At 38.2% G+C, this 13,423-nt stretch overlaps 1 protein-coding gene across 3 annotated transcripts in view; it reads left to right on the top strand.

The window, feature by feature from the left end:
* il13ra2.S (interleukin 13 receptor subunit alpha 2 S homeolog) overlaps positions 1 to 6,436 on the top strand; it is a 33,593-nt gene extending 27,157 nt beyond the window's left edge. The window contains 4 exon segments of one of the 3 annotated variants that reach the window (NM_001095057.1): positions 1,072 to 1,219; positions 3,760 to 3,856; positions 6,089 to 6,140; positions 6,142 to 6,436. In NM_001095057.1, coding sequence (NP_001088526.1) covers positions 1,072 to 1,219; positions 3,760 to 3,856; positions 6,089 to 6,140; positions 6,142 to 6,153 — 309 coding nt within the window. In that variant the 3' untranslated portion in view covers positions 6,154 to 6,436. 3 annotated transcript variants of the gene reach the window in all.
* The last annotated feature ends 6,987 nt before the right edge of the window (positions 6,437 to 13,423 follow it).

Raw genomic sequence — 13,423 nt, 5'->3', positions numbered from 1 at the left:
CGTGCTTCCTGCTGAGGGTTATGATGTGAAGATTAATGATGCCAACTTCTTTCACTGAAGATGTCCGCAACAGGAGTCCAAGACGATACAGAAGGAAAAGGCTGAGTGACCGAGAACAAAGATTTTAGACTTACGGTGTATTGACTATAAAAAGTGAAAAAAAATAATGCATTGCTATTGATAAAAGATTTCTGTAACTACAAATAGGAGATTGGGCGATTTTTATCTGAACCAAGAGTTCCCCTTTAGGGTAAGGACACACTGGACGATTTGTCGCCAACGTTTAAAAAAAGTAAATCGCGGCGACAAGACGATCGTCTATTTTGAACAGACGATTCACAACGACTATTGGCACAGAGAGATTTGTATCCCATTACTGTGCGGTACGTGCTCCACCCAAATCGGAAACGGTTTGTGCTTCCCGCTGTAACCTGGCGTCTTTACGTGCTTGCGTTCTTGCGTCATTGCGTTCGCATTGTGATTTGAATACAATTGCTGCTACTTATCTGTATGTGTGTGCGTGTCTAGGAGATTTCAGTGCTTTTCTAAGTACATGCTATTTCTGATAAATCGCTCGGAAAAGGGTCTCAGTGCGTTTTGGAGCTACAGGCGATTCACAAACGCGCTGTGGGCACAGGAGCTGGCGTCTTTCATTTGGTTTTGTTCAGAGACAAAACGAGCAATATGTCGCCGCGATTTGCTTTTTAAAAACGTTGGCGACAAATCGTCCAGTGTGTCCTTACCCTTAAGATTCAAATGCATTTGACATTGTTCTGTTGAACTTCTAAAGATGAATATCACAGATGTTTTTTTCTTTTGTAGAAATGTGCTAAATACTTAAATCAATTAACTTTTATTAGGAGCCGTAAATTATTTGAAAAAGCCAGGGGGCAAGATCACATCAACTTAAGTTGCAATAAAAGCAATAACATTGTTTTCCTTAGAAATGCCTACTTTTTCATGTTCCTGTTTCCATATACTGAGCAGAGAAATCCATACTATGGGTTTTCCAAAATGAAATTAGCAGCATTATAATTATATCATTTGTTTAAAAATGTATTTCCACTGCAGACAGAGCCCGAGCAAAGAGAAACAATGAGTGTCATTGATAAATCAAACTCCAGCAATATATTTTGTGCACGTGTTAGAGGAAAAGTTAATATGTTTTGTGCGGCTGATGGCTTTTGGAGTGACTGGAGCCCTGAAATCTGCTGGAAAGGTATACAATCTGCATATCTTTTTTAATGTTTCATTTCTGGAGAACTTGCATAATGCATGAGAAAATGTTAAGTGGCTGGTGGATTTAACATCGAAAAATGAAATATACTGGGGGAAAAATATTCAATCATATAAACAAAATACCCTCATTTTGTTTGTACTATACTTTTTTACCATCCCTTGCTACACCAATCTTTCTCTGTTATGCCATGTGTTACAGGGTAGGGGCCAATAAACATGGTCCCCTATACACTGTTCTGCCATTCCCCATATTAGGTGGTGTATATTATATTTATTCATTGTAATACGGTTATTTTGAATCAGGATCATTTACAAGATTTCAACTTTTTAACTTCAATTTGGTTACTGTCTCTTTAAATAGCAATTTACCTATGGCAATCCAGGGGCCCTGAGTCCCTTTTTTGTGTATGAAAAGTACCAGGAACTTGGAATTACAGTGCAGTGCCTCCACCTAGGGAACACTGAAGAACACACCACAGGGGGATTCCACTAGGAATAATAAAACACACACAGTTTGCAAATAAAACAAATATAAACTTTATATAAACTGCAGCAAAACTTGGGCAAACTAATTAACCATGCACTCCTACACTGGTGAAACATGGGACACTAGCTAAATCACTATTAGGTACTTAACTGTTGCTCCAACACAGTCCTTTTTAATATCAAAGTCTCAATCCTCCTGAAGGGGTTAAAAACCACACAGTTCAAATGAAATGTCCCTTCCCCAGAGCTCTTATTCTCCAGGTAGCACTACCATTTTCCAAAAGTACCTTTCCCTTTGGAACTTAGCAGCAGCTCCCACATAGCAGGTAAATACACGCTTGTATCCATGCCAGTATTCTCTCTTGGGTGGCTCACTCACCGGGGTGCTCTCAGAGGCAATCACACTGGAGATTATATGCAGCTCTGCAACAGGATCAATCTGAATAGTGGCACCTTTCTCCTTCTGAGTTTCTAGCAGCTTGGCCGGGAACAGGCTGGGCTCAATCTGTACCTCCACAGATTGCACAGATTTAACAGCTTTTCTGAACTTGACAGACTTACAGCTAGGGATGTAGCGAACGTCGGAAAAAATGTTCGCGGACATGTTCGCGAACGTCCGGACAAAAATGCGAACGGTTCGCGAACGTTGCGAACCCCATAGACTTCAATGGGAAGGCGAATTTTAAAAGCTAGAAAAGACATTTCTGGCCAGAAAAATTATTTTAAAGTTGTTTAAAGGGTGCAGCGACCTGGACAGTGGCATGCCAGAGGGGGATCAAGGGCAAATATGTTTCTAAAAAATCCATTGTTGACACAGCGCTGCGTTTTGTGCTGTAAAGGGCAGAAATCACACTATGTCACTCAGGTGGTGTTTCTGGAGACGGTATTATTATTGATATTTAGACAGAATGTGAAAAAGCTCACACAGCTAGGTGGCAGTGGTTTGAAGAACAGATGCAGATGAGAGATCAGCAGCAGGACAGACAGCTGCCCACAGCAGCTACATACAGAGCACTGCAGTAGAAGGTAGATTACTAGCCAGCAAAGCTACCTAACCTAAAATGTCCCTCAAATCCCTGCAGAGTTCTGTACCTACAATACAGAGCAGTATCAAGTAGATTACTAGCCAGCAAAGTTACTATCAACTGTCCCTCAAATCACTAACAGCTCTCTCCCTACACTAGCTCTTCCAAACACACACAGGCAGAATGAAAAAACGCTGCAGGGCTTCAGTTTATATATGGAAGGGGAGTGGTCCAGGGGGTGTGGGGGTGGTCCAGGAGGGAGAGCTTCCTGATTGGCTGCCATGTATCTGCTGGTCTGGGGGAGAAATGGCAAAAAAAAACGCCAGCTAAGGCGAACCCAAATTGGCGAACGTTGCGTTACGGTCGATGTTCGCACGAACAAGTTCGCCGGCGAACAGTCCGTGACATCCCTACTTTCAGCTACTTGAGCTGGCTCTGTTCAAGTCTCTGGGAGACCCGGTACATTTTGCTCCAAAGTCAGGCACACCCTCTCTCCCAATGATGCACTGGGGTGCCCAGCCAATAGGATCACTCTCCAGCCTCTAACTGGGCTGGATGATGACATAGGCAGAAAACAGGGGAAGGATTTCTCTTGTCCCCTACATATATATTTTTAAGCAGATTGTTATTTGTGCTCTGTAGTATTGCTGGGGGTGGGATCTCCAATGTTGCAGAGGCTACATGCTTTGGTGGATAGGAAGATGTACCTAGCAGGCAGAACTGAGCACAAATCCCAGCCTTTGCAACAATAAAAAACACAAATCATGCACAACATGAAGAAATGTCACGTAACACTACATTGATTTAAGAGAATATTTTATATTTTATAATATATTTATTCAGCCTGTCCCCAGTAAAGAAAATAGAAGAATTTGTAAAAATGGTGCATGTAAAGGTTCATTAGAAAACACATTAACACAATTTTATATTTGTGCTTTTTACTCAAATTTCAAACAACTGCTTTTAGGAAACTGTAGGATATGAAGCATAACATAATTTTATTTTTCAGCAACATTTGCAAAGAAAGGGCTCTATATTTTTGGAGGCTGCATTGCAGTACTGACAGCTTGTACCATTGCCGCAGCATTAGCTGTTAGGAATAAAAGGTAAATAAATGCCTTGATAGGCCTTTAATTATATTAAACTATGGTATTTACGTCTGAGAGACTTTCTCTTTTGAGGATTATTAGAAAAATGTCAACTGATCCTAAAATTATTTTTAATTCCTCAATTTCTGATACATTTCTGATACAATGATACATTACTTTTGTTTATGGATATGGTCAGGCTAGCATTTCAAATAATTATTCACATTATTACATTCTAATAAATACAAAATAGTAGGGAATGACTAAGGAGCAGATTTATCAAGGGTCGAATTGAAAATTGGAATTCGAAATTCAGATTTTACAGTTTTTAATGGTCTAAACTGTCAAATTCAACTAGGGAGTTATTCAAAATCAATTCGAGTTTTTAAACAATTAGATTTTCGAGATTTATCATACTCTAGCCCTTTGAGAACTCAAATTCGACTATTGCCACCTAAAACCTGACAAATTGCTGTTTAAGTCAATGGGAGATGTCCAGGGATCAATTTTGAGTTGTTTGCCGCCTTCCTGACATTCAAGTATTTTTCGGAGAAAAAAACCTGAATCGAAAAATTATATTTTTATAATAAATTTAGACTGGTTGAATTTTGAGGTAATGGAAGTTTATGGGAGATATAAAAACTCACATGACTTTTAAATTCGTCCCTTGGTAAATGTGCCTCCCCATATCTTCAAAAGATGTTATACACTTTCCCAGGTGGAATTCTCTGACATGGTGGCCTAGTAAATGAATGTTCTTTGCATAACTCTAATGCCAGCTGAACTGGATCATAGCCATGCAATCGTGTCCAAAACACTGATGTGTCCCCAGTGTTCCTACAGAAAGTGGTCTAAGAACCAGTATCATAAGAAATTTTTTTTTAAAAAAATGTTAGAATAAAAAGAAAAAAAACCACGAAGACAAATTAAACTTTCAAATCACAAAGTCTTTATTAAGAAATAATTTACCGAAACTCCTCTTCAGAAAAAGTGACATGGCAACGATCCATTGTGCGACCCTCGATTTCTCCTCCCTGGCTATCTCCTATAAGGAAGGCAGGGAGGAAAAATCGAGCGTGCACGATAGATTGCCCGATCAGATTCTGAAGAGGAGCACAAGCAGCATTTCGGTAAGTTATTTCTTAATAAAAAGTTTAATTTGTCTTTGTGGGGGTTTTTTTTTATCTATTCTAACAAATTTTTTTTAAATTTTTTTTTGATGTTACTGGTCCTTTAAGCATTTAGTATGCAATGATCTGGTAAAGGATCTCCTGGTTAATAAGCCTCATGATAGCTTGTGTCAAAGAAACCATTCAAAGCCCAAAGAAACTACTTAAGTTTAATGGAAGTAAGTCACTTCTGTCATTATTTTTATGGCGTAGTTTTTATTACTAGATTACACTGTGCAAATAATTCATTTTACCATTAAAATTGTATTCTTGAACCAATACATGTTCTTTTTTAGTTGTAATATTGTTGTGTAGGCAGCCATCTCAGTGCAGTGATGGTTATCATAGCATGTCACACGACTGAGGTCATCTGGAGAACATATCTAGCCCAATGTCACATTTCAAAATGAATTAAAAAAAAATCGGTTTGCTCTTTTGAAACATGGATTTCAATGCAGGATTCTACTGGAGGTGCACTATTGACTTATGACAGAATCCCTTTAACTTTGATAGTTAAAGTCCCCTGACTAATACAAAGTAAATCTACTGAGAACTGCCTTCTTTCATTTTCTATCTATGACCTTGAACTGATTTAATGAACTGATTTTTGATCCAGAACCTTTTGAAATAATTAGCATTTTAAATATTATTCATGCGTAATACAAATTCATCATTTTGTATATTTTTGTACTGCACTCTATGTAACCATTTGATGCTTTGTGGCTCAGACAAATTAGACCTTAACTTTTGCATTTAAAAGCTGTATTACTTACACTGTGCACAAAATATGAAATGCAATGTTTTCCTCTCTCATGGATAATGAGACAGAGGTTCCTAAAATATCACAAAGGAAAAATTGCAGGATTACACATACAATATTTTTTTTTTCTTTAGCAAAGTTTATTACATTGCCACATACTTTAAGTCATCATGTTAAATCAATATGGTGTTTATGGGAAAAACCCTAAATCATGTATTGCAATTGTAACAAGGAAAACATTGTCTTTTTGATGAAAAATTTTGTATATTTCATGGTATTTCAAAACATTAAACTGAAAATAGGAAATTTGATTCATTGCAGACATTTTTCAAAGAAGCTGCAGCATAAGGCCAAAGAGTTGGTATTGGAAATGGATGGACCTATGAGGCTGAACTGATGCTTTCATTACCTGGATTCTTTCTTTTTTAACATATATATAGTCACTAAGTCAGCATACATCCCAAGAGAAGAGTCAATTATTTTGGAACATTGTTACATTAATGTTATTACTGCAGTGCAGTTATTGTTTGATATAGAATATAAAGCAGATTATTTAATAAATGTATTTTAAGGAAAGCGTTGCATTTTCAGTATAAAATTCTTTTGTATTGTTTTTATAGTTTCTAAAAGTATTCTAAACATATTCTAAACTTAATAAATATTGTTAATTAAATGAATTTCTGCGATACTTTTTGTAATCCTATATCTTTATTCCTATGCATGTTTCCTCGAATGAAATGTTCCATTAGCTTTCAACAAATTTGAAGAAGTTGTAATTTTAGAAATATGTAATATAAATAGGGCTCATTTATGAGCAATGCCACAAGTGCAGTTGCAAATCTTTACACACTACTGCTGGTGGCTTGGATGTTCCAGTGTCTGTAGGATCTCTGTTTCTTCTTTGGATCTCTGCTACTACTCATGGAGGAATCTGTGCTCTGTATAGTTAAAAAAGACATTACAAACTGTTCTAAGAATTTTAAAAGACTGCATTTACTGAGCCTCAAAGTGGTATGTGGAAGGATATAAAAGTACAGGTATGGGATCCATTATCCAGAAACCCATTATCCAGAGAGCTCTGAATTATGGAAAGGATGTCTCCGATAGATTCTATTTTATCCAAATAATCCAAATTTTTTAAAATGACTACCCTTTTCTCTTTAAAGGGATACTGTCATGGGAAAAAAAAAATTTTCAGAATGAATCAGTTAATAGTGCTGCTCCAGCAGAATTCTGCACTGAAATCCATTTCTCAAAAGAGCAAACTGATTTTTTTATATTCAATTTTGAAATCTGACATGGGGCTAGACATATTGTTAATTTCCCAGCTGCCCCAAGTCATGTGACTTGTGCTCTGATAAACTTCAATCCCTCTTTACTGCTTTACTGCAAGTTGGTGTGATATCACCACCCCCCCCAGCAGCCAAACAAAAGAACAATTGGAAAGTAACCAGAGAGCAGCTCCCTAATACAAGATAACAGCTGCCTGGTAGATCTAAGAACAAAACTCAATAGTAAAAGCCAAGTCCAACTGAGACTGATTCAGTTACATTAAGTAGGAGAAATAACAGCCTGCCAGAAAGTAGTTCCATCCTAAAGTACAGGCACAAGTCACATGACTGGGGCAGCTGGGGAACTGACAATATGTCTAGCCCCATGTCAGATTTCAAAATTGAATATAAAAAAATCTGTTTGCTCTTTTGAGAAATGGATTTCAGTGCAGAATTCTACTGGAGTAGCACTATTAACTGATGCATTTTGAAAAAAACATGTTTTCCGATGACAGGATCCCTTTAACAATAAAACAGAACCATATACTTGATCCAAACTAAAATATAATGAATCATTATAGAAAGCTGAACCAATTGTTTTATTTACATGATTTTTGTAGTAGACTTAAGGTATGGAGATCGACCAGGTCCCCAGGTCCCAAGCATTCTGGATAACAGGTCCCATACCTGTACATTTCTCGGATCATCTGAAATGCTGGGGACCACAATGTGTCTGTCATGAAACATTTGCCTGTTGTGAGGGGGGAGCACTGGACTCCTGCTATAACCCATTATAACATTACTAGCAACAGTAGTGCCCAAAATTTATGAATGCCCAACAGGCAATATATGCCCTGGTAAATTTTATAATAATATAAACTGTATTAATAATAATATATTTTCAGTGCAATGATATCACTGTGCAATAACATGGGGGCCTGGCACAACTATTGTGAAATTGTCTTACAACGTAAGTGCTTAGGAATGTGAGCTTATGGTGCTGTGTACCTTGGCCACACAAATCTGGAGCCTGTACCAAGCTGTAACTGAGGATGCACATGTAGATCACTGTTTCATTATATAACTGTAAGGCACAGGAAGGGGAAGGGACACTCCCTTATCTCTTGGCTTACTGGTCCCCTGATGCCTCCCTGCAAGTGTGCCCGTTAGACGCTGTGGTGCACATGAGGGTGTGTACCTTGACACCATTGTGCATTTTGACACTGCATCATTTCTCAATACCCATTTTTTTTTGGATTCCTTTTGTAATTTAAAATCCTATTCCATGCTTAATTCGTTGACCCAAAATGGCTACAGGGTGCAGACATAATAGCACCCAAATCTGTTTGTGACTGTTTTTATGATTTTTACATTTGCCTGCTCTTCTTGGCTATGGTGCTGCTTTATCCTTGCCTGTACCTCATAGGCTCTAATCTCTAAAGTGAATAGGTTCTCTGTCAATCCAGCTGCAAAAAAAGTACCAGAGTTCCAATTGGGTGTTGGTGGACAAAAGAGATTAAGTGACAAATCATACTTAAAGTGAGCACTGTTTGTCCTCCAAACAGTGAACAATAATTAGGAATTACTGGTAAGTACACCACCTCATTAAACATTCTATGGCCATACTCAGCTAACTAGAGTATCCTTACCATCTGCCAGTACGGTCTGCTAGATGAATGTTTTCATATGGTAAGATCACACCATTGTTGTTTTTGTTGGTGGCCTGATGTGTCTTTATGGGTGTAGTCCAGGCATCTGTAAATACATATTCCCTCAACCTTCAAAAAAACAGAAACGTAATTTCAGACTTTTCATTTTATTAAAGGGGATCTGGTAAGCAGTTTTAAAAGTGAGAATGAAAAACAGACTTTCATGAAAACTGAGCTCTGCCAAAGTGTTGCCGCTGTGTAGAGTTCATTTTCCTTGCTGGAGAAGGAACATTAAATACAGACCTAACAAATCATTTAGTAAAATCACTAATGCAAAAATACAGCATTGCTAATTATGACCCATTACTATGTGCTAAGGAGAATTGGGAATGATGTCATCTTTCCGAAGAACTTTCTTGTAATGCTAACTTGGCGGGACATTGAAACGTGCGGTTATATTAACAGGCTATTTTACATGCAATAAGCAAATTGGATATGGCACAATTAGCAACAAAGATTTCATATCTTATGATATCTTAGTGCTAAAATTAACAGTGCCATGGAATCAGGCAGGCACCAGAAAATGTAAGATTGTGTTAACAGAAAATATTTGAGTGGGTGAGTCAGTCTGTTTAAATAGCATCGGGAAATGCTTCTTTTCCCACTAAGTCATTCTGCTATCACTGGGTTACTTATAGGGAATTCTGCTTTAATAATTTGAAAGAGTTGCTACTTACAATGATGTGCATTTAAAAGCAATAATCTACCATGCAGACTAGCCCAAAGTACATCTTAGCAATGTAATTGCAAGGAGATCCTTTACTAGTAGTGGCATTGGCATGATTGATGCTACAAGTAGTGGTGAATAAAATGTCTTATGTTGTACATCAGTAAGTATATTTTTATTATAGTAAGAAGAGTCTGTTGTTAATTTATCTTTTTCTATGTGCAATAAGAAGTCAAAATTAAAGAAATCTTAGCAACAGATTGGCTCATTTCAAATAGTCTTTACAAGTCACTATATTTGGTGCTATTTGAAGGGCTTGGACAGCCATTCTGACATTGTAGTCCCATGCTGGCTTGGGAAGAGAGGTACGTTATGGCCAAGGAACTGGGTGTAGGAATTCTGGTAGAGCAGGGGCAGTAGAGGAGTACAGCTTTGGGGAAATGTAGGGCTTCCTCCAGCCGTGAGCCTGTAAAACCTCATCCCTTGCTTCAATGAATGAGGAGCTGACTCTGCTTGCATGCGGAACAGAGGAAGGAGGAAGGCAGGCAGCATGACTGCCCTGTGACCTGCCATGTTGGTGCTGCTTTTGGGGAACTTATAGTATGTCTATAGTTTATATATGAGACCCTGGCTGTCAGTTACTGATTTGTGCAGCACAAATTGTACATTGGGACCAATTGGTTATCTGTGAAATGTGCCCTCACCATGGGCTACCAACTTGTCTGCCTTGTTATGGCTGAGAGCCAAACGCTGGGCCTATTGGACCCCAGATATTTGTCTAGTGCCCCTACTGTCTAGCATGTCTATCCCCATGATCTGTGGTAGGGCAGCTCTTCTATTTTTTTTGAAGGTGTGCTGTTTTTGCATATTTTCGTTGTCATCACCAGGAATGTATTAAGGTGTAGGGATATATAGGTTTGGATTGAAAAGAAGCTTTGAAACCCACATTGACCTGCCCTTCTGATATCATTGCTGATCATGGGCTTTCTGGCAGTTACATCTTTGGCTAGGGCTTTTGAGACAAAGTATATTGAGAGCAGGGAGAGGAACCTTCCCACAACCTGCTCTCGTAGCTAGTCAACCCAAACCCACTCAACATGTTTCACAGGTCTTCAGAAAAAATGCACACCACTAGTAAGGAGCTAATAGTGATGAATAATGTTTACTATACATTCCACTATTGAAACATCACCTAGCTTGGGGACTCACCAGTAGTGATGGGCGAATTTATTCGCCAGGCGCGAATTCGCGCGATTCGCCGCCAGCGAATAAATTCGCGAAACGCCCGCGAAAATTCGCGTCAAAAATTTGCCGCCGTCAAAAACGGGCTCCGGCGTAGAAAAAATACGCCGGCATCAAAAACGAGACAACGGTGCCGTTTCGCCCATCACTACTCGCCAGGATTTTGTTCTGGTATCCTGGTGGGCCAGTTTGATCCTGTCAGTGGCTGTAGAATCAGTCTCCAGTCAATACTTTCAATGCCTATCCAGAAACCTGACTTTTTACATTATTAGCTTTTTTTCTCTGTAATAATAAAACAGTACTTGAGGGTAACTAGGCTGCACATATCCATACTGTTTTCATGACAATAACAATTTACGGAAAAACCCTTTTATGTGCAAAACTCCTGATTTAACAGACATAATACATTATTACATGAAAATGTGATTTTTATGAAATTCTAGAATTTCAATTCAGGTGTACAGAAATGTACACCTTTTTAGTGCTTGTCAGTGGCATAATTGGAAACCATCAGGACCCCTGCAAAAAATCTATGGAGGGGACTGGTGTTCAAAATACCTCCTGCCCACAGCCTGCTTGTGCCTGTCTGGTGGGTGGAAAAGTTTAGTGTTGGCAGGGTTGGACTGGGCCGGGCCAGACCCGCTCCCTGCACAAATCTTCCTGCCGCGACCTACCTTTTTGGGGCAGCTTCCGGCAATACAAAGCGTGCACATGCAAACATGCACATGTGCGGTGTGTGTGGGGGGGAATTTTGGAGGGGGGACCCGGCAGGGGATCCAGAGGGGGGCCCTGTGACAGCAGCCCCGGGCCCCCCAGTCTGACTCTGAGTGTAGGAGAGAAGCTTGGGAGGCAGGACTACAATACAAGAGGCCCTATATAAAGTGGTATATTCTAAATTCATTATTTTACACAGAAATAGAAAGACTTAAAAGTGGGAGCATGGATTAGGGTATTTAGCGAGTGATCAAAACCATTCTGATACATTCTGTATAATATGTCATTGTATTAATCTTCTTATTCTGCATACCATTTCTTATCATATTGATTTTTATGGTTTATTGTGAAAACCAAATAAAATATTTCAAACACAAAACCATTCTGAAATTCAGAAACTTCCTTGCGGTTGAGATGTTCCACTTCACCCATCTACCACTTCTGTGAGCAGTTAAACATTGTGCAAAGAAATTACAATTAAGAAAGATGCTCCTGGCGGCTATTTTCAACATTCACAGCAACTAAATAATATAACTGCAGTGCAGCAAAAAAGGCCCAATAGCACAGTCAAAAAGAAAAATGTATAAAGTCTAGTTGATTGAAATGGTTGTCTATGTAAGTGGCTTCAGAGCAGATGTGGATATACAATACTTTACAGCTTGGCTAAGATATATGTTTTTTTATATGATTTGGATGAATCCTGTTATGTTGCATAGGGTTCACAGTGAGTTGGTGGTGCAGGAATGACTGAACTAAAATATCTTAATGACACCCAATTGACATACAGTTTGACTGATATCAACCTTGCTGCCTGACAATTGTTATATTGTATCTGTAAAACATTATGTGAAACACTATCCTGTAAACTCAATCAAAAATGGAGACAAATGTATAACATCTTGGTGAACATGGCAATGCACATTGTAACCACTAGATGGCAATGCATGATTGTATGCTGAAACTTTAATGTAGTGGCGCAGCGAAAAATTGAATTGCTGATAGTGAGTTTTTCTGTTCATGTAATTGGATTCTTGTCCTAACATATATATTTGTAAGGAAATAGAAAAGAAGTAGTAAAGGAATGGGGGAAAGTTCTTCACTGATTCTTGTGCTGACACAAATAAAAAAGACAGCAAAAACATGGAATATACGAATTTGACAGATGAGCGTTTGAATACTAGTGGCTGTGTTATCAAGTTAAAGGTCATTTCTGATTAGCTATATAAAAAGTAAAAATGCATTTATAAACTTTAATACTTAAATGTAACGGAACAAAAACTATAAGATATTTTGCCACATAAGCTTTACCCCAAATAAACACAATTAGTACATCCCAAAATGCTTTTTTATGTCTAGTTTAGAGTAAGAAAAAAAATCCTTTCTGACTCCTGAATAGCAAGTAAATTATACATTTGCGGGGGAATGTAATAAAAATCGCTAACGGAAAAACTATTCGCAATGCGAAAAGTTATGCCTTTGTGCGAACAAATTTTGCTTTGTGCGAATTTAATATAGCTTTTGCGAGCCCGGAAACGGTTTAGCGACCACTTCCGACAGTGAAAGACCGTTTGCGAATTTTATAGTTTGCGCCAATGCGCAGTCAATGTAATAAAACTTCTTACTGAAAAAGTCGTTATGTTTGCTCCAAAAGATTACGACACCTTCAAGCACTTCTTATGAGTGCGCAATTAAAATTCGCAATGCGCAATTAAAATTCGCAATGCAATAACAGTTTAAGGAACAATATTACATTGCGTGATGTGGATTTTTAGTCTTATTGGTGCGAATTGTTTTGCTCTTTGCGACTTTTATTACATTCCCCTGTAAGTACATTATTAATACTAATAACTACATTTGGCTACAAGTGAATCTGACCATTTTTGGAGGCCTACCAATGAATCTCTTTTGACTCCTTAACTGTACTTATTTTATCATATTAACTGAGGTTGAAAAATGACATTGCATAAAGAAAACTGACATTGCATAAAGTAAATAAAATCTCCCTAACTGCTAGTTCATCCAGAGGAAGGCAAACAATTATTTTTTGACCCTT

This window comes from Xenopus laevis, chromosome 8S (assembly GCF_017654675.1).
Source record: "Xenopus laevis strain J_2021 chromosome 8S, Xenopus_laevis_v10.1, whole genome shotgun sequence".
Classification (NCBI taxonomy): Eukaryota; Metazoa; Chordata; class Amphibia; order Anura; family Pipidae; genus Xenopus; species Xenopus laevis.
This window is presented reverse-complemented; position numbering and strand designations above follow the sequence as displayed.